The sequence below is a fragment of the Mycteria americana genome, chromosome 8 (assembly GCF_035582795.1).
Source record: "Mycteria americana isolate JAX WOST 10 ecotype Jacksonville Zoo and Gardens chromosome 8, USCA_MyAme_1.0, whole genome shotgun sequence".
NCBI classification, from domain to species: domain Eukaryota; kingdom Metazoa; phylum Chordata; class Aves; order Ciconiiformes; family Ciconiidae; genus Mycteria; species Mycteria americana.
The window spans coordinates 37,625,685-37,653,284 of record NC_134372.1 but is presented as its reverse complement, the minus strand read 5'-3'; the positions used below and the strand labels follow the sequence as shown (position 1 = coordinate 37,653,284).

Genomic DNA, 27,600 nt, shown 5'->3' with positions numbered 1-27,600 from the left:
GCTTCATTATGAATTCTGAAAGTGCAGTTCTGTCCTTCAGCATTGTCCCATCGTAACTGCATGCAGGCTTACAAGTATTTTGACTTAATAGTCTCGTATTTCATTACTACAGTTACTTTTCTAAAACTTGTATTACCAGTATTAAAACTGTAATAACTTGACACAAGAGTGAGAAATGGCAGTAAAGTGTTTCAAATACTTTCTGATTTAAACAGATTCCCATCTCTCTAAACACTGGTTCAGTGTTTGAATTTTCCATATTCATACTTCATACAGGTCAAATAAAAGTGACTAAAGTGTTTAACAAAAAAAGTTTATTACCAAAATACAATATTAAAGTCAATACGTGACAAACTCCTGTAAAGCAAAATAAATTATTCTAACATTGTACAGTATTTCAGAAGGTAGTTAAAGTAGTACTACAGACTTTGCTTCATAGTTCCAAACAGTTGTCTATCAGGAACACAATCCTAGAGAGAGCTTAAGGCATGCAGCTTAATGTGCTGGATAATTTTATAAAATGAAAGTCATCCTATTTAATAAGATACAGCATCAGAATTAACTGCAGTCTTTACATGTCAGTTTTCTAAATTTTTTATACTTTGGCTATAAAAGCAGTGCCATAGTGTTACAATACCTTTTCTTAAAAAAATACATGTACCCATGTCCATGAATATCAAATGCAAATGTAAATTTCTATTAAATATATCTTAACAAATGTTACTTTGAGCACCAACTGTACATTTTTTTAAAATGATTAAATAAGTGCTTCTGAAAGAGGAAAATACAGTAACTCTGACTGAATCCCACTCTATTTTTCCAGGCCAAGCGTAAGTTGGAAATACGAAATACGCACCTATTTATCAGTGTAGTCTAGCATGAAGGAAGTTTTCTCTTTAGTAGAAGTATAGGCATTTAAAACAAAGCTGCAAGTTACAGTTCATATCACAGAATAAAATCTAATTTAAACAAACAGCGAGTGAATAGCTGATCATCTGATAGTGCTGTGACAGAAGATCCAAAAATATTTTAAAAGCTTAAAGAAAGGGGAAGACCGCAGTGTTGGTGACTTTAAAATGTGCTTAAAAACCCTTACATAACATGCAACCAAGCCAACCATACACTTTCTAAAGCAGATAACCTGAGGAGTAAGTTGCTTTCAGAAAAACTAAGTCTATAATTACTTCACATGCAGAACTTCTGATAAAGTCCATGGGAATTGTGAGAGGGTAACTAATGGCAAGCAGCATGGAGACAGTTAAAAAAAATAAATCTCTGTGCATATGGGAAAGAATTATTTGTTGGCATTTGTTAGGTTTGATAACAGTTTTTAGAGGCAACTAACTTTCTACTATTTTATAGGAACACATGGTCAAAAAGAAAAAAGCAACAAGATGGCAAAGAACAACTGTGAATAGACGCATCCTGCTTAGTAATCCCATTACAGTGAGTCCTGGTGCATTATACTTAATGCGGCAAGTGTGGCTTGCACTTACACCAAAATTGTTAATTTTGATTCAAGGTTACTTGCTTTTTAAGCCTTGGTTCACTGCCATCTCCTTCTTAGCTTATGAATGCAAGTTTTTCACTTTTTTCTTTCACTAGCTGAGCAACTTTAAAATAATTATTCCTTTACACAACAATAACAATGTAGCAAAATATTGTTTCTGTGAATAGTGACTGGTAGTTTAGCATTACTACGGATCTCTGTGTACCTTTAATTTTTTCAACAAATGGGTTCTCTGAAGCAGAAAGTTGAGATATATTCCAGATAATGTACTATTTTCACATGAATTCTACATTGAAGGTAAAACATTGGTGTCGATAAGACAGTATGAATATCCCATTAAAGTTTACTATCTCTAATTGAATTTGAGATCATGTAAATAAATCATGTTTTTCAAATGCAATATCTATCCGTAGGAATACGAAAAATAACTTTTAACTGAAAATAATGTATACTTACTTCACATACGTATTTAAAACATCTCAAATATCTGACACAAAAATGCTTTGACATTATCTCCTGACCAATTTTTAAAGTAAAATGTACTTTCTGCTATCTCATTTATAAACGAAATAATACATATTTAACCCAAAAGAACAAGTCAAATGGAGGAAATCACTTGAAAACAAAAATCATGACATGTACTTGGAATCTTAGTGCCTTTACCCTGGCCTTTAGATTTTGTGCTGCTTCATAAATTTGTAACAAGACTTGTTATTTTTCTTTTCCTGTTTGCACTTCTAGTCAGTGATAACACAATAGACTGCACACTACATATGCCACTGTCTTAGATTTACAGTTGTAGCTTATTTCTGCTAGCAGAAACGTATAAATAGGAAGTAATCATAAAATACTATTTTTCTAAGAGTAAGTAATTTTTTAAGTAATGAGCTACTAAAAATCAGGTAACTGCATCCCCATGTCAGGAACTAGGCATGCTTCTGTGCATCTGCCATTCATTAAAAGCAAAAATACATGCCCAAACTAGAAAGTTTAAATCTGGCTGCTAAAGGGCTTCTTTGGAAGTGCTACTACTTCACTTGATTGAAGCATATATTTCAAACAATTTAAGTAGCCAACTATATAAATAACTTCAACAAAGTTGCCAGGTAATTAGCCAGTATAATAATATTCCAAACTGATACACAGATGAATGTCTTCTACTGCAAACTGCTGTAATGGTTAAAAAAAAAAAAAAAAGCAGCAAAAAGCAGCACTGTAATTTTAGAAGCTAAAGGCTTTAAAAGGGAGAGATTTCTATGTGTTTCTTAGAAAACAAAGTAATCCCTAATTCCCTTTATGAATCCATATTATATGCACTAGTAAAATTTATTCTACAAGTGACTGGATACAGTTTTTGCTTAAAATATTGTTCATCTTTTTTAAATATGATTTTCTACAGGAAGATTATTCTATCTTTCACTGAATTATTTCTACAGTTACAGCTCTGCCAGACAAATGGGAAATTTAGACAGCCAGTGGGATTTCAAAGAACTCCAAAGCATGTAGGCGTTTCTCAAAATCCCACTTTGTGCTCACCTACATCTTTAGGAATCTACATAGGTTTAATCTATATCTGTTTGTGGCATTTATTGTTAATATCTTGTTCTCATTAAAAAACATTGCTCAAACATACTGCAAAGTAATCACCACAAATTAAAAGTGACGTAAGACAAGCTTTTTTTTTTTTTTTTAATAGTTCTGCTGAACGTGTCAAGAAAACCATTAAGAAACAGCAGGTCATCGCTATAAAGGATCTTTTACACACTATCAATTCAAAAGATAGCAGTTTTTTAGATAGGATCCAATCAGACAAATAGTTATTAGCAAAATGCTTCTAGGCTCCTCAGCTCCTGCTGCTCTAAACTGATAGAAAGGATAGCAGTCTTTGTTGAAGGACGACTTGGAGTTTGTAAGGCCTTAAAAATAGATTGGGAAAAATGAAATGCCTATGCGTGCATGCAAGCACGCACATGCCCTCAACCACCTCCCTACTTTCCAGAATCCAGGCAGTGGGGCTTATGAGATCATATTGTAAAATTTGTATCTGGTCTGTTGCCAGTTTCAAAAAAGAGGGTAAAAGAGTTCTTTGCTCAAATACTCGGAGAACAACAAAGAGAGAGGAAGAAAAAAGCTTTTCAATTGATACAAAGCTTTCATACCTTTGGGTTTTAATGTACTGTACTAATGCATTATTACCGACTAGTACCTGACAATAAAAGAAAAAAACCCCAACAATTCTACATTCTTGGCACCATATAGAGAAATAACAGGTTAAAATGCATCATTCTATTCCCCGCTCCTTGTATTTCTCTCTTAAATGATTCATCGGTCCCTGGTTAAAATATTGTACTCCTACTGAAACAAGGACTCAGGATGGGAAATCAAGTTTTGCTTGCAATTCTTCTCTTTAGCAAGTTTCTCAGGCAAAAATTAGCAAAGAAGGAAAATATTCACTCTAGGAGACCCTCTCTCTAACTTACTGCTTCACCTAGTTTGTGCTCTGAGTTGTGCTGTGGTCCTTATTTAGAATGATGTTTATGATTTCACCCTCATGTTCTTTCATATGATCCAGCAGATTTTCTTTGTTGGTAGACTCAAAACCACAAATGCAGCAGCAGAAGAGAAGAACACAGTATTCTGTGCCAAGATGGGGTAGAGTGGAGTTCTTTTCTAAACTGCATGAGGTATTCATCAAGTTAGGTTTTTCATTTTCATCAGAACCTGAAATTTCATTTGTAGTCTGGTTAATAGACTCTGTAAAAGACACCAAGTTGTCTGAACTTCCTAGTATAGGTACTGTACTTTCATCTGTGCCTTCTAATAAGGTTTTGTCGGGAAGCTGTCCTTGAAACCTGAAATAATAATAAAAACCGAAACAAATATCAAAACATACAGTTGTTGCTTTTTGATAGGAACTTTATTTTGGATCAGAGTTGGGTCTTTTGAAAATTCTAGATGATAGGGCTTGAAAGGAAATCAGACATACCTGCTGCTTTGTGAAATTGCATCATTAATAGCCTTGTTCACTTGTTCATAGTTATAATTTTGGTCACTTGCATGTTTCCACATGTGGGACTTCAGGGATGGAGGATGGCTACATACATATCCACAGAGAGAACATCTAGGAAAAAAAGGTGGAGAAGGAAAAAGAGAAACATTTAGAAGTTAAATTTTATTAGTTTAGTAATGGATTAGTTCTTCCAAAAGTATGAGTAAACAGAGATACATGTCAATCCTCTTCTCGGTCCCCCTTTTCAGTTTCATAACAAGGTCAAGTTAGTTTGCAAAGTTTCATTTTGAAATGTAAGACTATTTTTAGGGTCTGAGAATTTTTAAGTTCGCTTTTTCTGACTTCTTAAACAACTGAATTAAAATCTTATCTGTTTGGCCTGTTAAAACTCTTTAAATACTGCAAAAATGCAATAGTTCTGATGACTGCAGAAACATGGAGTACATTGGTGTGGTATCTGGCAGGCAGGTAGTGAGCTCTCTTTGCCATTGCTCTGAACCAAGCAGAAGCTGTGTAATTAGCACTGACAATTTTAACTGAACTAATAAAGCCTTTCCTGGTGTAGCATATAGTACTTTATTTAAGGGTCACAGAATTGTTGAAGTTGGAAGGGACCTCTTGAGATCACCTAGTCCAATCCACGTGCTCAAGCAGGATCAGCTACAGCAGGTTGCCGAAGACAGCATCCAGTCAGATTTTGAATATATTCACAGATCGAGATTCAGACAAGTAACAATTTTGTCCATAGAGCTTTCCATCAGCTCAGGTACCACAAAACTAAATTTTCTATTTCCCTATAAAACACTGTCTTATACAGTAAAGAACAAAACCTTGAAGAATAAATCCTATGTACATAGAGATGTAGTATATATTTACAGACACAAATAACCCAAAACAGATCAAATCCCATAGGACTTTTTTCATACATAAACGTACAACAGAGGAGGTTTTTTTACAAGTGTTTTCTAAGATGATAAATTAGTCATCTCAGCATAAAGGAGATGAGTGATACTGCATGACATCACTCCAGAGCAGAAGAGTACTCATGGTAAAGACGACATAGCTCCTTGTCTTTTGGACGAGGAAGCTACTTTGCTTAACTACCTGCTACTTTGGAAGTCTTCCGTTTCTCAAACCACATGGAAAAGACGAGGATCAGTCAAAGGTGACCTTGTTCTAATAAATTATAGCTAGGAATGCACCTCAGTCTACCTCATTCCTCAATGAGAGTAAGATGTTTTCTGCTCAAGCAATGTGATCCTGATATGTTACACTATGATGAGTCTGTTAAAATGACTACTAAACTAGGAAGTTTTTGTAAATTTAAGGCCTTTTCAGAAATATAACCTGGAAACATGAGAAGGCCTACATAAAATCATGTTACACACTACAATTCAGTAAGGTTTTACCACGTCTCTTAGTGACAGCAGGATATAATCCTTAAAGGCCTTGCAAATAATCATATACGGGAAACTATTTCTGCTCAGCAGAATATTGTGGAGAAGAGCAAAAATCTCACAAGTTAGGTGAAGGCATGGTACATTACCTTGCTTATGTAGCAAGATAATTCTGTCCTGCTGGGGAACAACAGGCATGTCCTCCTAGCCCACTTTTCTCTATTACTTGATTTGGAATGTACTATCCTATTTTTCTCTTTTCCTTCTAATCAGAAGCCTTATAAAGAAAATGGATGCTTTCAAATATAGGCAAGTTCACTCTCAGGTTGAGAATCTTAATATTTCTAATAAGGCTGTTACAAAATAATGGCATCATTAAGAATAAGATAAAAGGCAGACCTTATAGTTAATTTAAAGATAAAATTAGGCCAAAATAATATTTTTGCAAAACACAAAGATCAACAAATAATCTTAATTCCATTCTATATGCACATGCCTTCCACTAGTCTTATTATATATATGATTTTTCTGCGCCACTGCCACAGCTTGGTCAGTGGGTTGGTAACACAGTGAATGAAGCAACAGTTCAGTGTTTGTTTTTGTCCCCTTTTAATTACAGTCTCATTTTTTGAAGTACATTAATTTACTCAGGTGATTTACTAACCAGATTTACTTTGCTGAGAACAATATCATGAGCCAAATGCTGTTGACTACTTTAGCATCAAAGAAACAGAAACTCAACAGCTTTTAGCCTGATGCACTACAGTTTATGATCATATACTTAATGTACAGTTACAGTATATGCAAGACATTCCCAGAGAAACAAAACTATTTTACCATTGAGTTTAGTAGTAGAACCCTTTCAATTCTATAGCATGATTTGCCCTACTGGTTGACCTATGTTGAATTATTAAACTTTACTGTTCAAGTGTATCCTAAATTGATCTACTGAGGAAACAATTATCTTGCAGCTTTTCATAGACTATTTCCTTGGGGACGCAGGGACCAAAGTGTGGAGGTTTTCAGTAATCTTTGGTAATAGTAAGAGTACTCAGCAATACTGTATGAAGTATGACCGCAGAGCAAATAGAACTTAATGCTACTAGCAACATTTTTGGGAAAAATGCAGTGGAAGAACTTTGAAGTTATAGAATCGGATTTTCTTGAGAAGAAACCCTTATGGGAATGTGCTTTATTTGGATTCTTCCTATTGCCTTTAAAATCTTCCACAAAGGAATGTTCAGAATATTCCCGATTTTCTTTCCTTTCCCAGCTTTTATTTTTTGTTGCAAATTAGTAGTAAACAACTGCACATATTTGTGCCAACTTTCTCATATATATATCTCTCTCTCTCTCTGTAAGACACACATATCTATGGACAGACTATAAAGGACACTCATCACTTAAACATAATGACTATTCATACTAATTCTTAACTAGGGCAGTGTGATGCCAGTCTGGATTCTAAAATGTATATGCAAAGGTCGTGCCTAGACTAGGATATTAAACAAAGCCAGAGAACATTCCTGGGTATTGGAATTTAACAATCTGTTCTGGTTTTGACTGGGATAGAGTTAATTTTCTTCCTAGTAGCTGGGATAGTGCTATGTTTTGGATTTAGGATGAGAATACGGTTGATAACACATTGATGTTTCAGTTGTTGCTAAGCAGTGCTTCCACTAGTCAAGGACTTTTCAGTTTCCCATGCTCTGCCAGACGCAGAAGAAGCTGGGAGGGGGCACAGCCGGGACAGCTGACCCCAACTGGCCAAAGGGCTATTCCAGACCATATGGCGTCATGCTCAGTATATGAACTGGGGGAGCTGGCCGGGGGGCAGCGATCGCTGCTCGGGGACGGGCTGGGCATTGGTCAGCGGGTGGCAAGTGGTCGCATCACGTGTTTTTCCCGGGATTTGTTCCTCTCTCTCTCTTGCTGTTTGCCTTTTCATTACCTTTTTTAAACTTATTATTATTATTATAATATTTCAATTATTAAACTGTTCTTATCTCAGACCACAAGTTTTCTTTCTTTTGCTCTTCAGATCCTCTCCCCCATCCCACCGGGGGTGGGGCAGGGTGAGCAAGCAGCTTGTGGTGCTTGGTTGCCAGCCTGGGTTAAACCACGACAATCTATAAAGTTAAATGGTTGAAGTGCCCCTGGCATGGTTTTGGCACATGCGTCCTCCCAAACAATTCCAGGCATGCTTTGGTAATTAACATGGTCCAGAAAGTACTTGCAATAGGCAGTTTATATGTAACCACCCCATTCTGGAAAGAAAAAGCTGAATACTGTACCAGAGGGAGGTCACGCACATGTTTGTTTAGCTAGCATAAACATCACCTGGGAATGCCATATCAAATCTCTTTCTCTCTCTCTCTCAAAAAAAAAAAAAAAAAAAAAGTCACTGGAACAAAGAATGAATCTAGGAGGGAAAAGAATAGGATCTGAACTCTGCTTTGTATCTTAACATAACAAAACCACTACTATCACGGCTTTTTGCCAAATTAGAACTGTTACATACTTGTACTGTTCCATTAGCTGCACTGCCTGATGCTCCTGGGGGTGGCGCCTCATATGGCATTTCAAGCTATTCATATTTGTGGTGGCGAAGTCACATACTCGACATCTAAAGAGACAACAACAAGTAAACTAATCTGAGAATTAACTGCTAACGCTATTCCAGAAATAAAAATCTATGAGAAAGCAAAGGTATCTGGAAAGACTACAGTTAAAGACTAACAATATTTACAGAAGTCCAAGTGATGACATTAACTTTCAATTTTTGGACTGTGAGAATCTTTTGCAGCCCAAAAAAGCCTCCACCTTTGAGCAAGAATCACTAGGCATATGGACGATATTCCTTCCTGACTTCTATCTTGTGCACCTCTACTGAAGTTGGTAAGCAATATGAAGTATAAGGGAGATGTGGATGCAGCCCTGATGCAAGTTGCTTGGCTATGCTATGCAAAGGCAGAATATGTCCATAAGAACTATAGGGGACATAGTGTATTTAGAAGTGAGTCTTGTTCCTCAAGAATACGTGTTCTACTTTATGCAACAGCCATGTTTCTCATGACATTTTAAAAGCCAAACTATTTAGTAATAAAACGTCTAAGTTTCAGAGCATTATATCTGAAACAGAAGTCAGAGAGAAGATCAACACATTTAGATTCAAGTGCCCTAAGACAAGTGTGTCACATCATGCTATGTAAATTTTTATTTTTTTACTTCTGTCACAGTATCTTTGCATAAAAACAATACATAAACCAGTCTGGATCTAGATTTAGATCCCAAAGTATTACACAAAATACTATGCTATTTATAAATATCAATATACTACCACACAAGCTTCCTGTATATAACATTGAAACAGAAGCCATCACGCTCAGCTAAAACTCTGCGTATTTATTAGGATTTTAGTCACTGTTTTTGAGAAATGGTAAAATGTCCAATATTTACTAAGTCTGGTCTATAGTGTGAAACAGTTTGAGACAGCAGGACGCTTAACTTGAGATTACTCACTTTATTTTTGAAAGGACTTAATTGTGCAGTATTAAAATCCAGAAGGTATCAAATCTACAAAAATGCATCATTGGAGGCTATACAGTTTAATTTCCAGTAATTTTTGTCAAACAAATAATAAAATATGTTTACAGCTATAAAAATGGCAGCAATATAGTAGGTTGCTATCTGATACTATGAAAGGCTTGAGGAATACATGTTTCAGAAGGAGAAATACCATAAATACTGGATCTTTATGGTTTTTAGGCTGTGGCTTAAGTATCCTACTGGGTCTGCAGATTTGTCTAAGGGGTTTATGAAAAAATAATAAGAAAAGCAAGCCAGATCAGTAGGCTTAAATTTAGTATGCAGCAGTCTATATTACCAGTGGAAAATTTTCAAGGGTTCCTGAATCAAACAGGCTGATTAACACCAATTCAGAAAACTACCATATACAAGACACTCTACAGTATCTGCTGTTCCAACCCCCCTAAGTAACAAATAACAGCAATAGGGAAGATCCTGAGGAGGTAAAAAAAAAAAAAAATCCATTTGTATTCCACATTTGCTCTCTGAGCAAACATCTTGCAAATTTTTGCTAGTGTTATGGGATATCGTTATAATGCACAAATCAAAATACAACATGTCTTCTGGGTTTGGTTTTCCAAAAGAGAAAGTCCCTGGCTGAGCTCAGCATTTCAAGGTGTTGAGTTTCCAGAATTTGTATTAAAAAGATAGAAGTATATTAGCTCAAAAATTCTATTAACTCAGATCTATTTTCTAGCCACTAGAGAGGGACAGAGATCCACACTGAATGAGCATACATTGAATTTGCAGGAATTTATGCAGCAACCAACAGAAAAATGCATTATTTATTTTTCTGCTGCGGACCTGAGCTATAGTATTACACGTGATTTTAGATATCGAAGTTTCTATATAAATCCATGTAACATCCTTGTAGAAAAGTTATAAAATCTGATCCTAAGTGAGTGTGTTAATGTTGTTTGAAACCTGTGAAAAGATGAGGGCACTGGCAACAAGACAAAGGGCAGAATTTTGCCACACTCTGTAGAAGCCAATGTGCAAAGTAGCAATATGACAATGGAGAACACTTTGCAATAAAGCAAATCCAAAATGAACTTAAGTGTGCAAGAAGTTCGAGAAATATATTATTACTATTGGCCAAAGTTCAGTATGACAATGCAATTACTTCACTTTCCACATCTGAACACTTCAAACTGAAAACAAGCAGTAGTCTGCTATAGCAAAAGATGCATCCTGGAAAAGCTAGCAAATCTCAATTACATAGTTTGAGTCAACCAGCAAGTGCAGCTCCTTCAAATTTGCAGTAAAATTATGTAATTGAAATTCTTTAACAGTATCTTCAAAATTGCATAAGCAATTAAGTAACCTTTTTAGTTAAAACAAGTAAGTCAGGCACCTGGCATTAGCCAGCAATAATTGAGACACTTACCTATATGGCTTATCAGAGTTATGAATTCGTCTGTGATTTCGTACACCAACATAAGTTGTGCTTGTGTAGTCACATACATCACATCTATACAATTTCTGAACCGAAGACTTATTTCCTATATGAAACAAAATCCATTATTTTAGAGAGTTGCATTCAGCATTGTAAGGAGTTCTCAGATGATAATTTCAGCACAATAGAGTTATGAAACATGAATTAACATTTTAAAGTAATACTTCTAAATATCTATAAATATTTAATACTTTTAAAGTATCTGGAGCAAACTGGCAATGGACATAAAGATAATAAAGGTATAGTTTATTTACCATGCTGTTCTGCATTCGCCCTACCATTTGCTGGAATTATTAAAATTTTAGGAAAACACATTCTTTCTCTCTATGTGGACACTTCCCTTCTTCCTGCAGTTGGGTTAAAATCCTGTGTTACAGCAAAAGGTGATAAAATGTGGGAACTGCTGAAGCTAGCGGTTTCACTGCTTTGCAGAGTGGATCAAATCAAAAGAAAAGATGGGCACTGAGAAAGGACAAGTTTCAAACTGGCAAACATAGAAAAGAAAAGCAAAAGGCCTCCCGAAGCATCTAAATCCTCTTTATCATCCACATACACTCACACTTTCAGAAGGATCTGAGATCATAAAAAAAATAGATACTGACCAGATGTGTTAAGAAATAATTTGGAACTTCTCCAAATTACTAAAAAGCGATTGTAACAAAAATCATTTTTTCTTTCCAGAACGAAAGACTCTTGAAAAATTAATGGTTGCAGAGACAAAGGCTAATGACTAATTTAACACAGGAAAATGTGTGCCCACAAGTGCAGTTTGAATATTTTTGAGATGTGTGTAGACTTAAACAGCCCTATTCCTGCTCCCTCACTGAATAATGGAAGTGATTTGGGTTAAAATATTAACATTTGGGAAGAGGGATGGTATTTTTTATGCAGGTCATTTTCCCATTCCAGCCTGTCATGCAGCCTTCATGCACTCCCCAAATGAGGGAACAGCAGAAACATGAAAGAACACCAAGGTTTGAGCTGTTTAAATCAGCACTACTGCCAAAAGAAACATGAAACTAAAATCAAAGGGTTTTCTTTCTGCATCTAACCTCTTCACTAGCCTAAGTAATTTTACTTCCCCCCCCCCCAAGTGCAGTAAGGTGCTCAAGTTCATTTTATCTTTACACCAAATTCCTGTTAGCTGGCTGAACGGTCAAGCCATTACTCTCAGTTATGTACATGGGCTTTGAAGAAAATCTGATAGGGATCCTTAGAGAATTTCTCTGGTGACTAAAGATCATTGCTAAACTACACCCCCAAACAAAAATCAATATACAATTCAGTAAATAATGTGTTGGAGATAAAGAAAAGCCCAAATCTTGCAAGAACAGACTTCAGAAACTCTTCATGCTCATATGAAGCACATCTCCAGCACAAACAAATCATTAGTTTGTGTTGTGAAGGGGTTTACTACTAGTAGGATACACCAGAAGATCCTAGGTAGAACAGAAAAAGGTGTATGAGCTTGAAGTTTTTTAGTAGACATTGCCTTAAGAACTCTGATAATATCAGCAGGTGATCTACTTCCCAGGCCTCCCAGTTCCTCCCCAAACCAAAAATAACTCCCTTCCCTGGAACATGTAAGTTCTGATTTCCCAAAGGGGGTCCCTCTATTCTGAATCCTGAAGAATTCTGTTAAAGGCTTGTCAAGGTCAAGAGCACTGGAGGTCCATGTCACACTGAGAGGGGGGTCTGTCTGCCACTTTTCCGACTTGCAGTTTGAAAAGACAGACAAACTTGAAATTTGAAATAAGTGACTGTCCAAAAAGGTGGAAAGTAGACTTTTTAGACACATCTCTGCTTAGGTCCAAATACCATGAACTTCTTTCCAGTTTGGAGTAATAAAAACTGACCAAAACCCCCTCCTTTATCACCTCCTGAATTCCTATTCTTTTTAGCTAAAGAAGGGAGGAATGAGACAAGCAGATTGATCTCAGGAGGAACTATAGAGTTTATCATGAAAACAAAAGTTCCGTCTCCCGAGTCCAAAATACTGAACAGATTTTGTAACGATAATTTTGTTCTGGAGTTTCCTCTTGGTGATGCTGGATGCCAATAGCCCAGACTGAATCTCTTCATTATCAAAGCAACAACAGAATCTTTATGGTAAAACTCTTTAAGGAGACATTGCGGAATAAACCAGTAGAATGAGTCATCCAAAATGGAAGTTCAACTTTTCACTTTGATTTTTTTTTCCACAGGTGGACACCAAATTGTGTCAAAAAAAAGTTTTAGATATATTATTCTCAGGGATACAGTCACACAGCTAACTTAAACAGTAAGGGAAAATTACCACTAATTAAACTTTCACTCCAAAATCCAGCACTTTTGGTTCAAGATGCAAAGTAATTAGGCAGGACTGATAACTCCAGAGGGTTATTCTGAAGAATATACAGTATGTCATATAAAATAGCAATCTGAATATAAAGACAGTCTGAAATAAAATTTGCATAATTCTGTGTGTACCAAGATAACAGAAAAAATATTTTATATTTTTTACTTTAAAACATGACACAGTGCTCACTCTTCTAGCTTTCTTATAAAAATAATATGGAAGTAATATATAACATGCACTCTTTGCAAGTCAACCTTAAAGCAAAATATATCAGGATTTTTCCTATGATATGCTCATATAGTAAAATTTATTAGGTTTTTTTTTTCTTTAATGTAAATTATCAAAACAGTCTTAATTATATACTTGGAGACTTTGGAATTTATATTTCTACGATTATTCTTTTATGAATGCATATTTATGTAGAAGACCTCAAATGAATACAAAGACACTTACTGGGCTGCAGATCTATGGGAGAGCAGGGGTTGTGTGAAGGTTAAGCTATTGCATGCTCTACTTGAATGGGTTTTCCATCTTAAATTCTGCAGCTTTAGAATAAACTGCTTCCAAATGTATTTTCTGCTACGAATTTGGTATTTTATTGGGCAGGCCGCTTAAAACAAACAGTATCTAATGAGATTTTTAAAGCATTATGCAAACATATTATCTACTGCATAGTTATAAGTGGCTAACCACCCAGTAGCACACACTTAGGAGCAATTATTTATACCAATCACTACTTTATATTTATTCCTTCAACGAAATGCACATAAATTATAATACATCATATAATCTCTTGCTGTTGCAAAATAGCAGTTGTGTCCCCCACCCCCTCCACTGGCTTATTTCTTGTGGGTTTGGGGCCTTTTTTGCTTTCTGGATGGAGGATATCAGGTCTCCTAAAAGCGAACATGGAAATGACAGATCTTTGTTCTAGCAGCAGTAACAGGTGCTCCTGTAATGCTGCTTATTACCCTATTCCTTCATTATTAGACATTTACAATCCAATCATATCCAGTGTCATAATGCTCCCTTTTAATTTATTGTACAACCATGATGAATAAAGAGGCTTTTAGGACTAACTATTTCATAAACAAGAAATGAAACTGTTCCAGCTCAGGCATCTTTCACATAAACAGATGCTTTGCCATAAACTTCTTTGTTTTGTGTCGCTTTATAGGGATGACATCTGTTTGACAAGAGATTGCTGTACTGCAGTGGTGTTGCAATTTGATTATAAATTGGTTCTGAAATAATTTAAGCATTCCACAGTACGAGTTAATAAAAGTTTAAAAGGCGAACTGTTTTCATTCAAGACAAATTACTAAATTTCATGCGGGGTAAACAATTAATTAAAGTGCATGGCTGTAGCACTTTTATAAGATAATAATGAGCAAAAAATATATATATAAAAAAAATCTCTAAAGTAATTAAATTGAAAGCAGGCAGTTTTCCTGAACAGGGGCTCCTCTTTCATGGAAATTAAGTTACAAGATCAGGATATAAACTCTAAAACTGCCTTATTAAAACATACTGTTTTCAAAAGCAGATAGGTATCTTGATTTTCAGTCACCTTAACAGGACTTTAGCTCAAAAGGTACAGTATTCCCCCAAATCTGACATGTTTCAGGCATTGCAAGGTAGTTATTCCTGTATCATGACATCTTTAAAAATATTGGTTTAAAACAAAGAAAATGGTGTCAGAAGTAATAGTCCAAGCTGTGCTCATAGATATTTGTAACCAGCTAAACTAACAATGTTTTATTTCCTATCACTTCCATTAAAATATTTAAGCTATTTCTTCTGAAGAAAAAAATCCACTACTTAATGGGGAACGTTCCCCCTACCAGCAGACCCTCCCTAGCCTTCTTCCTCTCTGCCCCTGACTTCAGATGGCGCTCTCAGGGTTAGGTCTTAGGGATGTAATAAGCACGACAGATCAACTTCCTGAATTTAAATGCCTTCTGCATTGATGAGAGCAAAAAGGAGTTGGGAAGGGTCATTTTACCTGAGGCTGATACGGTAATTAACTTTTACGTTTCTAACTTGTATACTGAAAGCCAAAAAAAGAGGCAGCGTGAGCTAAGAGAACAGAACTCAAGAGTTAAGGATCTCATTTTATTCTGACATGTACCATGCTGCTTTGGACAAATCATTAATGGTCCAAGCTGTCCACCCTGGCTCATGCTGGTTAGTACCTTTTTTCACAAGTAGCTGCATTAATTTCAATTATTACTTTTGCACTCACTGATCAGCTGTAGAGGTGAGAGTAGAACCCAGAAATTTCAACTGCAATCTAAGTACTATTATAGTGCACATTTTGCTATCTAAACAAACAAGAAACCATAGTTAGGACGCAAAAGACCTATCTGCACAAAATGGAAATACTTCAGTCCACGTTGTTTAGAGGTGATATAATTACTAGTATTTTTTCACAGTGCTCTAAAATTGCAAAATACTAATAATTACAGTATTGCCCTCAGAATAAAAATGCTGTAAATATTTTCAGTTAAAACTTTAACTCACCAAAGAGAAGGATGTATTCAAGGATCTTAAGACCAAATTTTCTCCTAAACTTCAAAATTTGGCTATTTCTCCCTCTATTTCACTACCTTAAGACATCAAGGGTTTGGGGTTTTTGTTGTTGTTGTTTTTAAAACAAACACTATTAAATTATAAGCAGATACACAGTTAAACAAACATTTTGAAAATGCATACCTACTGTTACCCTGGCAACTATTACAGATACAGGTTGCATTTTTAGAATGTCTTACGTTCGCCTCTCTAGGGCTAACACAAATGACTCATTGTGGGCATTACCACAATTAAACAGAAATTTCTAAACACAGAATGGACGGTATTGTATGTATATTCTTACAGCATATAAAAAAGGCTTTCTTTTTTACAGCTTAAAAAAAGGCTTTCTTTTGTTTACTATAGGTGGTTCGGAAAAATACTGTAGCTGCTGAAGGAAGGAAAAAAAGATTTTTTTCTTAAAAATTCAAAGTAATACTCCATACCAGTTGTTTTTAATAAGAAGAAATTCAAGGTCCAATTACAGGGACTAAAAATGTCTTATCTTACTGACGTTTATTGGTAGGCATCTCAAAACTGACTACGGTAAGTTTTGCACACTGAAAAGAACATACGTTTAAGGTTAGGAACAGGCATGAAAACATTTCAGCATGAACAAGATCTTAAAACCACTTTTATACAAATATAGCAACCAGAAGTAATGTTATGAGTGACTTTTTGTAATTTCAGGTGTAAATATAAACAGTACCTTCTCTTTCATCTCCTTCATTGGAAACTATTAGTTTGTTAGATGTAGCTGTTGAAAAGATATCTGGAAGACTGTGTTGTTCTCTTTCATGATTTCGCAGTTGGCTCTGAAAAAACAATTTCCCACATTTACATATACACTACAGACATACACTGGTCACTTCAAATATTGCAATCACTTGTGACATTGTTACTCAAGTTTTAATGACAACTGGTATAAAATGTATGTTAACATATATACAGATTATCCCTCAGGTAATTTTATTAGAAACAAAACAAAGTAAGTAACATTTAATTAAGAACATAAAGGATTGATAAGAGTGACTGAGAGGATTATATGATTTGTATTTATTTAGAAAATAAATTTCCTTCTTCCCCCATTCCCATAGACAAGTGGCAAGCAGTTCTTCCTCCAGGATTATTATAGTCCAAAAGCAGTATTAGAGGATGGCTGCTGTGAAAATGGACTCAGCTTTCCTATTGCCTAGTGACTTAAGAATATGTTATTCCTGTTTCTACTTGTTGGGGAGGAGAGGGGAAGAGAGCCTTTTGCTACCCTACCTGCACATTTTTTCAAGTGAGGACTAAACAACAGTAAATATGTGAAAATTTGCAGTACTGTTGCCTACAAGAGTTTCAGTTCTACAGCTAGATACTGATGCTATCTATTCCATAATCCTGAGTACTGAACTGAGTACATAGGAACACACTCACCAGCACTAATGCTTGAAATAACAATTATATAAACGGCAGAAGTACATTATTCTGCTCTGGTGTGTAATCTTTCAGATCTAACTTCTACAGAACATCCAGTCCAACACAACAACAGAGGAAAAAAAAGAATTTCTCCTTCAAAGTGTCTCATGTTACCCCCAAATGGCATGATTACTGTTGCACACACTCACAACTAGCGGGCATGTTTGCGCATTCTTTTAAAGTTTCAGCTACTAAGTTCCCTGATGCTTCCATTTCTTCCTGTAATTGCGACACGTGGGCAGAAAAACAAGATGATATTAACACGTCCATAAGATGGTTCTCAGGAAAATAACTTATGTGAGGAAGCAAGTTTATTTCAGTGGGTAAGGCAGAATAATTATAGCTGAATTGTATATTCGGAAAGTGCTGCTGGCGATAATCCCCAATTGTAATGACAATGAAGCCAGCATGTCAGACTGAATTAAGTTAGAAAGAGGGATCACCAGTTATTAAAAAGGTAGCAAAATAGGTTATTTAGCTATTATAGACAGGCACAGGAAAGAACTTTACCTTATAATGAAAGGATTCTTCACATTGCTTGCACTGATACATTCTTGTTTTGCAGTGGTTGATCATGTGGCTCTCTAAATCCTTACTGTTGTCAGCAATGTGTTCACAGATAGGACACTGGTACGGCTGCCTCTGACGATGGACTCTCAAGTGTTGTTTTATGTAGCCCTTATTACCACTGCTATAATGGCAGAGGCGACAGCGGTAGGGTCGATCTACATTAGGTATATATTCTACTAGGTTACTTCCAGGAATATTTGCATCATTTGCATTTTGGCATTGTGCGTTGTCTTGTAATTCTTTCAAAATGTCATCATCAGAAGCATTCTGATCTGTCCTCTCCTTCAGTTTTTCAATGACAGTGAGTAGTGACATACTGATGCCCATTTTAATTGGTGCTTCTGATAACTCTGGCCTTTCTTTCTGTATCTCAACTATTGCACATTCACTTTGGTTTAAGCCACTAAACTCCTCTGAAGGATCCTTAAGTGAGGATACCACTTTAGAATGAGCCATGCATGGGCCATTAGCTTCTCCCTGCCCTGCACCTGCATCCACGGCATCTTCTCCAGTCAGAGTCCTGAAGCTAGCCCTTGTTAGTTCTGCAGCTCTGATAGGCATTGTAACAAGAGCTTCTGCAGCTAATGAGTGTAGTCGTAAAGACTCTGAATTTGTCCTTCTTCGTGCGGGAGGCACATTTTCATCAGTTGTTACATTTTTATTAGAGCTTAATTCACCATCTTTCTTCTCAGTATTATTCCATCCTATTATTACTTCTTGAATTTCATCTGAATGATAAACTTCATCAGGTTCTTCACATGTAACATGGGACTCCTCCGAGATTAATTTTTTTTCTGTTTCAATGTCAGTGTTCATCAAGAAAGGCTTTTGCAAGCCACTTTCTTCAGCACCTGGCAAACGTTCTACTATTACATTAACGTGACCCTTTTTATTTGGACTACAATTGATGATTTTCTGTGCTGATGAAAGTAGGCTATCAGTTATCACATTATCCTGTTCTGTATCTGATACAGTCTCCTCTAAAACCTCTGTAGTAGGAGAACGCACTACAGACTGATTTAACATCTCTTCCTCTTTTACATTTGTTCCTACTGGCGATTTACATGACAGTTGCTCAGAATTGCAAATCTGAAGTTGAAGAGAAGGTTCACTATGGATATCAAGTTCATTGTTTTCCAAAGAAAGAACAACTGTATCTACGCTATGAGGTGTGTGAGTTACAACTGTCTCTGACAAGCTGGTAGCTTCATTTTCTTCCTCAAAGATAGGATAGGAGCAATCAACCTCACCCGCATGTTTCCAAGCATGTGTTTTCAACATTCTTTGCTGACCACAGGTGTACCGACAAATTAAACACCGGTACATGCCATACTGCTCATAAGTATACCATTTTCTCCTACCCATTTCGGGCATATGAGTAGACTGAGTTATATCTTTACATTCCAGACTTCCTGTCTGATCAGTCCCTGATTTGACACTTCCTTCCACTGGCCCTTGCAAAAATGAACTTGCGACATTTACACATTGCTGCACTTTTGCCTGGATGCTATTTTTACCATCATTCTCATGGTAATTTTGGAAGTGGGATTCAAGTTCTTCTTGGCTTTTGGAAGCAAAATGACATTCTGAGCACATTAATATCACTTCATTTTTCTGCCCATGTTGTTTTATATGTTCTTGTAGTGTTAAGAGAGAAGGTGATAGAAACTTACATAGACTACACTGGTAGCACGTCACCTTTTTTTTGCTTTGTGGAAGACATTCAGTCACAAAATAACCTGCTTGTAACTCTTCAGTCTTTTTAGTAGCAATAACAGATAGCTCAATTGCTTTAGCCGGGATTTCACAAAGATCATCTGCGTCGAAGGACTGTGCAGAAGCATTAGGATGGGAACGTTTTTTCCCTATTAAAAGGCATCTTTGTGACTTCTCACTGTCAACTATTTTGCTTAGTTTCTGGATAACATGGATTAGTGGGTCAGTTTTACATTTTCTCTGCTCTTCACTGTTCTGCAGTGTTGGGCCAATGACTGTTTCAGAAATCAGTACAGCTTCCTGTTCCCCAATATTTGGCATCAATACTGCAACACTGCTTCCTTCTTCCATAATACCTAGGAGAAAGGGTTTTATAAAAAATTAAAATTTATACGTGCACAATAATAAAAATACAACCCAGTACTATTTAGATTTCTCCTTCTACTAAATACAGAAGCCTAATGCCACTAACTTAATAAAAACTTTCAGAATGGCTATATAAATAGCCAAAGATTTTGAGGACATTTAGTGGATAGCGTAAATGCTATTCAATACAGCTAGACAGAATAATTCCAAGAGAGCCTATAACTGGCTGCCTGCAAGTTGTACAAGGGCAAGATAAATATTTTTCAAGTATAGGTGGATTAGCATTGTTAGAGCTACTGTCTTTTTCTTTACAAGGACCACACATTTGAATGCTAGACACTTAAATATACCAATCAATAGTAACTGGCATATTTATGTTTAAAAGCCATGATATGATATGAAAATGTATTCTGAACATACTTACTCTGATATACTGATGTCTGCTAAAGCAAACAACAATTTGCAACAACATAATTTACAAAAATAAGCAATTTTTTCCTTGAAATGTTAGGAAAAGAAAGTAATGCTGGTATTTACTTGCATTAGTCATTTCACTATGACTATATTAAAGACCATTCAAATGTCAAATCATACTTCTTATTATAAATGTAATTTTCTAGAAAAGCTACTAATTGTAGCTTTTTCTACAATTCCTTAATTGTAGGGAAAATCAATTGGTACGAAAGTTATGAAGGGTAATTTTTTTCTGTTTTGAGGGAAAGCTAAAGGCAATAACTATTTCCACTTACACTTCCTTTAAACATTTCTAACCATAAACCACAGGCAATAATGTGGTACTGTTGGAGGTTAAATTAGAAGCCAATATGTATAAATTTACATGAAAACATACTTTGTGATGTGGGCGAAGCTGTGGGGTGAGGGGTAGAGGAGCTAGACAAAGTCTTACAGTGGAATTTACTTCTGAAAAAATGTCTAAAAATAACCTATTCAAGTTCTACTATATATACATACATATATTTTATACACAATATATATTTTTATATACTATATAAAAAATTTAGAACATAAAGAGATGCCAGATATTTCTTTTATCAGGCATCCTTGAAAATGTATCCCAAGTTCTTTCACGTGGATTTTTTTTTTTTTTTGCAAGAAACATACACAGGCCAAACCAGAACTTCCAGAACTGGTCCTAAAGAGCCATGAAATCCACTCTTTTCTACTTATGGATTTAGTATACAGCAATATAATGAACAGACGTATGAGTGGGTTCTGTGGTGTCCCTTTCCCACTACACAAAAATTCTAGGCAGAACTACTCAAGTTACCTTTATTTGCCATTCAACTTACAATTCAGGTTATCATCAGAACTATCAATATAAGCAATGTTAATATCATTCACACTTCATATGCTCATGTAAAATATTTCAAGTTGAAAATGCAGCAGTATTTGTCAATTCTGAATCATTAAGAATGACAAGACTACTCTCTTCAGTGTTATTATTTTTCAGTGTTAGCCTGAAGAATATTTACCTGGTAATGGCTAAAATCTACATTAAAATTGAAAAATTAATAAAATATAAATAAAGCCCTAGGGCAGCTGGATCCATGATAACTAGAAAACTAAGCAACTTAAGGCCTTATGCCTTTAGCTGGATCTATGTAAGCAGATTAAAAATGATCAATACTGCACTGCAATAGTAGATCAATTGGAGGAGATAGAAATTAAAAAATAAATATACTTAAAACAAACAAGTATCATTTTATGTAAGAGTACTCCAAATAGCCTGCTTATTTAATTCAAGTTCAGTATCATCTTATTAACAGGAATCAATGTATGTATCCACAGAGCTACTATTAAACTGAAACATGCAAGTATTTAACTTTTTAAATATAAACCAGTAGATGTCTCGATGTGCATTTTCTGCTTCACTTTTTATTATCTGTTTGGCACAGTATATTGAATGACTAACTCTTGTCTATGTGGCTAGGAAAAATGTTATCCCTTTCATATAATATCTCCAATTATACTTTAACTTAAAAGAAGTTTAAGGTTATTATTTGAAAACTATCCTATTTAGTTATACAAATATACTTTACTGTTTGTTTCATACTGGCTGTAGTATGTTTAAAAACCATTATGAAAAGTAAACAAATGTGCTTTTCCCTTGAAAGCAGATTTAATATTACATGAAGTGCTCAAAGGAATAATGTCTACTTGAAATATTTTCAATTTGAGAATGAGTTAAGGAAAATTATAAGCACATAGTGCTACTTTAAATTATACTGGGTACTTTTAAAACTTTGTAAGTAATGCTAAAAGGCAAATATTTCCCCTACCTTTTTCATCTGAAAGCAGCACAGAAACTAAGAGGAAAGATCCTAGACAGGCCATAAAAGAAAAATGCTGCCACATAATATTGCTTTGTCAAAAATGAAAACAGAGAGGGTACCTTCAGATGTATTGATTTTGGAAGCTTGTAGCTGATGTAAGTTATCAGATGTGTAACTATGGTATATATAACATTGTGCCATTCCTTGTTTAGAGTAAGTTTAATGCTTACTGCTGCAGACTTTGTTTTTTAGAGGGATGATAAGAATGGTACACAAATATCTGGATTTTAATAACTACATCACTTTCACTAAGAGCAAAGATGCTTCAGTCTGCCACGTCATAAAACTTCAGTCTGGCAAATGGCTCTGCCGGCACATACCCTTCACACAGCCCACACGGTGATTAAAATACGGGGTCTGGGGATGACAAAGGGGCCCGAAGGGGAAGATCCAGAGCAGAGGAAAGCGCCTCTGCGCTGGAGCTGCCCGTTCCACCCGTGTCAAACACCCACTCGAGGAGCACGGCAGAGACAGGGTGAAATGCCTCCAGGCCTAGGAAAAGCCAGCCGCCGCTTTGCACAACAATCGAACTCGGAGAGGCCGGTCTGATCACGCCGCGGCTCCCGAGGGCAGGGAAACTTCACCAGCGGCAGCCCCGTGCTGCCGGCTGTCGCCCCCGGACAGCGGAGCCCCCGCCCGGGACTGCGGCTCGGGGACGCCTGGCCGCGGATCCGCGACACCCTCCTGCGGGACCCCCCTGCCCGTCCCTGCTTTCCGCCGGCCGCGCCCGCACCTGCCGCCCCTCCCCGGGCGGCCCCCGCTTTGTGTCGCGCAGGTGCCGCCGGCGCGGCCCTCGAGCAGCGGGCCCGGCGCCCCAGGGTGGCCGAGGAGCAGCGCCCGCCGCTCCAGCGGCGGAGGCGCGGGGAGTTGGCCCGCCGGGGAGGCGATGCGGTGAGGCGAGGGGAGGAAGGCGGCCACGGCCTGGGCCCGCCCCGGGGAAGGTTCCGCCGGGAGCCGCAGCCGCCCGCGGCTCCGCACATGGGCTGCGGCGCGCCGCCCCAGGGCCGGCCGGCCTGCCCGCCCGCCGCCGCCGCCCCTTGCGCCCTACCTGCCGGCCGGGGGCCGCCGCTGCCCGCTCGCCCCGGCGGCGCCGAGGGCCCGCCCTGCTTTTTACCTGGGTTTTAATGAAGAAAAAAAAATTTTCCTCACCCCCGTCCACCGCTTCAAGATGGCGACGATGGAGACCGTATCACGTGACCGGCGGGCTCGGATCAGGTGACCGGCGGGTGGACGCTGCCGCCGCGCCGCTGCCTCCTCGCCGTTGCCACGGAGACGAGTGCGGGCCCTGCCGCGGCCGCGCCCCGCCTCGTCCCTGCTCGGTGCCTCAGGGCTCGTCGCGCCAGGCACCCAGGCCGGTGGGGCTTTCACCGTGCTGGTCAGCCTCGCCGCCGCCGGCCCCTCGCCTCCACGCTGGCTCGCTCCCTAAGGCGAGATGGAGCCGTGTCGCGGTGCGGTTGTGCTCCTCTGGCCCTCTTCACAGGCCGCCGCCGCCGGCCTCTTGCAAGGGCAATATTGGTGTAGGTGGCTCCATCGATACGCTTATCATCTCAACTTAAATTCCACTCAGCGGGGAGACCCAACAGCAATGCACAGCCACTCATGACGGCCCAGTGCGGCTGAGCTGGTGGTTTTATTCAGAGTCCCAAAATAATTGGTGTTTACCTTGCAGCTCCTGTGCTTAGGTGGTCTCCTGGCTTCTTGCCTTTGTCAGCCAGAAGTTCGTCAATATTCCAGTATCCAGTGCCAAGCCAGGCAGCACAATGCGCTTCAAGAAATGGGATAGTGTCCCCAAAGGTATCTTCTTTCAGCAGTTTTGAAATTATAAACCCCTGTAGTTAAAAAAAAACCCAACACAACAACCCTCACATTTTGAGTCTCAAATGGCAAACCAATGCAAATGTTTCCATGGGTAAACTGCAGAGAACTGACAAAAAGGTTTAGTAATCTAAGTTAGCAGGAGTATGGAGTTCAAAGCATATGCTGCATGTCGGGGGCAACCTTAGAAGCTGCATACCAGAAATGTTACATGTGGTGAATTTATGAGATACTTCATATAAACTGAGAAATCAGGGGAATGATGAGTTTCAGAAGTGGCTCGTGGCTAGGTGATGGCAAGTTCCTTCTAATGTTCCTTTCCAGAAAGGGGCTTAAAGTGTATTGATGTGGATGGGTCTACAGGTGGATTGGGGGGGGACCTGGTAACATTGTAGCAACTTTTTGCAGGTTCACTTCCTCCCTCAGCTGGGAGTTTTGTTAACGATCCTATATTGTTTCATAGGGATAGGAGATGCATTTGAAATATTGGCAAATCAGGTATTCAAGAGATGGATTTACCCATCCTTTCAATAGGCATTATTTCACCTATAATTCTACTTTGTTACTTTGATTCCTTGAATTATGAAGCTGTGTTTAATTGTGTGAAGTTTTAAGACACTTCAAACCTTATCCTACAGTCTGTGGCTTGGTAAGATAATTTTGGTAAGATTTTGGTATGACTTTTTTTTAAAAGAAATTGCTGTGGGGAAAATGCAAGGATACAACTTATCTTCTTAACACCTACTAAAATACATTTCATTTAAAAAAATATAAAAAAATTGAAGCTGCGTAGTATTCACAATGTCACATGTAGTAGTAGTAATAATAATAGCAGCTTGTTTCAGCTTTGTCTGCCATACTAAATGGAGCCTTTTCATAGAAATGTGATTATTTTTCATGGACCCTGTTCCTTTAAAAGCTTAGTTTCCACTTCTGTATTTGTCATAGTTTAATTAACCAGTTATCTGAATTGAATCACTCTTGTAGACACAGAACTCTCACCCTCCTTTTTCCAATCAAAATATGTTAGGATCTGATACATCTGGATTAAAAATACTGGGTTGATAATGAGTAATGGTCTCCATACACTCTGTTATTCTTCTCTGCTGTAATTAAAGCTGGACTAAGTTAAAGATTTAATTCTCTGTGTAAGTATGATTGTACAACAAAAACAGATTTAGATTTTACACTTTTACATTAATTTGAAAGGCTTCTTAATTTACAAAGTTCTTTTCATATTTTTCATTTTCATTGCTTTCAAGTTGAAGGAGACATGAAACCAAATGAAATTTGGATAAGGCAACTATCCCTGAGTGGTAGAGATGACGCACTTATATTGAGCATAATGTGTTCAGAATGTTGATGTTTTTGTAAAAGTTTATACAAAATTGCTTCGTAATTACTGTAAATATGTACAGAATGTCAGTGGCATGAGTTTTATAGTAAACATTATAAGCTTAATTTAAAAGAGTAACACATAGTCTAGAAACACCAAGTAAATTTACAGCTACATCAGTAAAGATGCTATCTTGAAGTAAATACATGCAAAGTATACACACTTTTTTGTGTACACTTTTAAATAAGAGAAATCTACATATAGTAACTTGCCTATAAGGTGTCTGTTTATTCTTTGTGGCCTCAGTCTCAAACTCGTTTCAGTCATCAAGATTAATGATTAGGCTTATTTTCATTAATGACCTGTACAGCAATGAGTTATATAGTTGTCAATAAAAAATTCAATTTAGCCCATGAGTTTTCTACACTTTCGTGCCTGGCTGTTCCAAAACCATTCCAAAAGCTTTATAATTTTCACATTATTATAATGTATTATATAAATACGGTCCCTGAATCTCCTGAGTGGAGATTAAATAAACTACTTCATAGCTCTATGTACGACAGAATAGAATCTTGCATGGAGCACTGGTTGGAATGGAGGCCTAGGCTTGCACACCTCTTCCTGGGTGAACAGTGACCAAGAGTACTGTGTGAGCACTTTGAGTGGCACATGAAGATGTAGGTTTTTTTCTTTTACATTTCGCTTAAGTTTTAGGTCTTGGCAGCCTGGAGGTTGCCTTTATCTATTATGTGGTAGATCCACCATAAAAAAGTGACATTTGCAGGAGCATTGCAACACTTGGCAACTAGGAATTTTTCTGTCATCTTTATAGACTAACTGCAACACATGAGCCTGGACTTATTCTTCTCATTCTTTTTGGATGACAGAATCTGTTTCATATTGTCTGTATCTGCATACTAGGTTTATCTGTTCATAGCTGTTCTGTTTCTGGAAAAAAAAGTGCAGAGTCCATAAAATACAGTTGCTTATGACATGAAAAATCAAGTTTTGGGAGCTTCTCAGTTAGAAAATGGTGGAAGAATTGGCATATATTTACATAGGTGCATATATATTGGCTACAGTGATTTATCAGGCTGGCATCTTGGGAGTCCTTACTGTGAAATGGAGCCTCACACAGGGGACATTTTGATCCTCTAAATATAGAAGTTTGCAAACCTGGTGTATAAGGTATGAAAATACAGAACGTAAGAGAAGAGTGGTAAGAACATGGTATAGGAAGAAACGATACTGTGTTATGCATTTATGAAATAGGACTATTATATTCTGAGAGAAAATATTGCAGACGGATTCAGAATTATTAGAAGTACTGAAAAATTGTATGGGGAAGAATGAACACTGCATTGCTTCATTTAGAGAGACAATACAATAGAACATGATAGATATATAAGGATAATAAATAGTATAAAGAAAATAAATTACACTTTAAATATGCTTCTCCTACCATTAAGACTCATTAGATATTCAGTGAAGTTGAATGGTTGCATTTTCAAAACAGGTAAGGCAAGTTTTAGAATTTTTTTTTAATATATATATATATATGTGTAATTAATCTCTGGAACGTATTGCTACAAGATATTGTAGAAAAAAAAAACTTTGTAAGAGTTAAAAAAAATAATTAAATTTTTGTATGTAGAAAGAGAATATATACAGCTGTTCCAGATAGAATTAGAGATGTGTTAACAATATGAAATGTCAATGTTTTTAGTACTGAGGCAAACATTGATAGGAGTTACAAAGAATCTTCCCCTGTGAAAGGGGTATATGAAGTTTTCAGCTATGAGGTGTAGATTGCAGTGTCTTTTGAGGTGATTGTGCTTACCTGCTGTCAGAACCTGAATGTCCTATGGAACCCTTTTGTATAGTTAGAATTAGTTATCTTTTTTGTTATAGACTCAGAGTTCTTTGTGCTTTGGCATTGAGGCATTAAAACTGAGCAGAATTTATATTACTTAGATGGTTTATTTTGCATTACACAGCCTTTTCTACTACAGAATTAGGAAAGTTTTGTATTAAGTGATATTTCAGCTGCAACAATGACATCTAGGGGCTGATTTATATTAATTTAATTTAGATACGTATCTCCTACTT

At 37.1% G+C, this 27,600-nt stretch overlaps 1 protein-coding gene across 5 annotated transcripts; it reads right to left on the bottom strand.

Moving 5' to 3' along the window:
* Nucleotides 1-305: 305 nt before the first annotated feature.
* ZNF507 (zinc finger protein 507) lies at nucleotides 306-23,543 on the bottom strand. 5 transcript variants are annotated; one of them, XM_075510730.1, is made up of 7 exons: nucleotides 23,490-23,543; nucleotides 17,845-19,976; nucleotides 16,580-16,685; nucleotides 10,893-11,007; nucleotides 8,439-8,543; nucleotides 4,497-4,631; nucleotides 306-4,362 (listed from the first exon to the last, which is right to left on the bottom strand). In XM_075510730.1, the coding sequence occupies exons 2-7, from the start codon at nucleotides 19,969-19,971 to the stop codon at nucleotides 3,999-4,001; spliced, it is 2,952 nt and encodes a 983-aa protein (XP_075366845.1). In that variant the 5' UTR covers nucleotides 19,972-19,976; nucleotides 23,490-23,543; the 3' UTR covers nucleotides 306-3,998. The 5 variants fall into 5 exon arrangements, with proteins under 5 accessions (XP_075366845.1, XP_075366846.1, XP_075366848.1 ...); XM_075510731.1 differs by having other exon boundaries at nucleotides 23,455-23,506; XM_075510733.1 differs by lacking the exon at nucleotides 23,490-23,543 and adding an exon at nucleotides 23,389-23,432.
* Nucleotides 23,544-27,600: the final 4,057 nt, after the last annotated feature.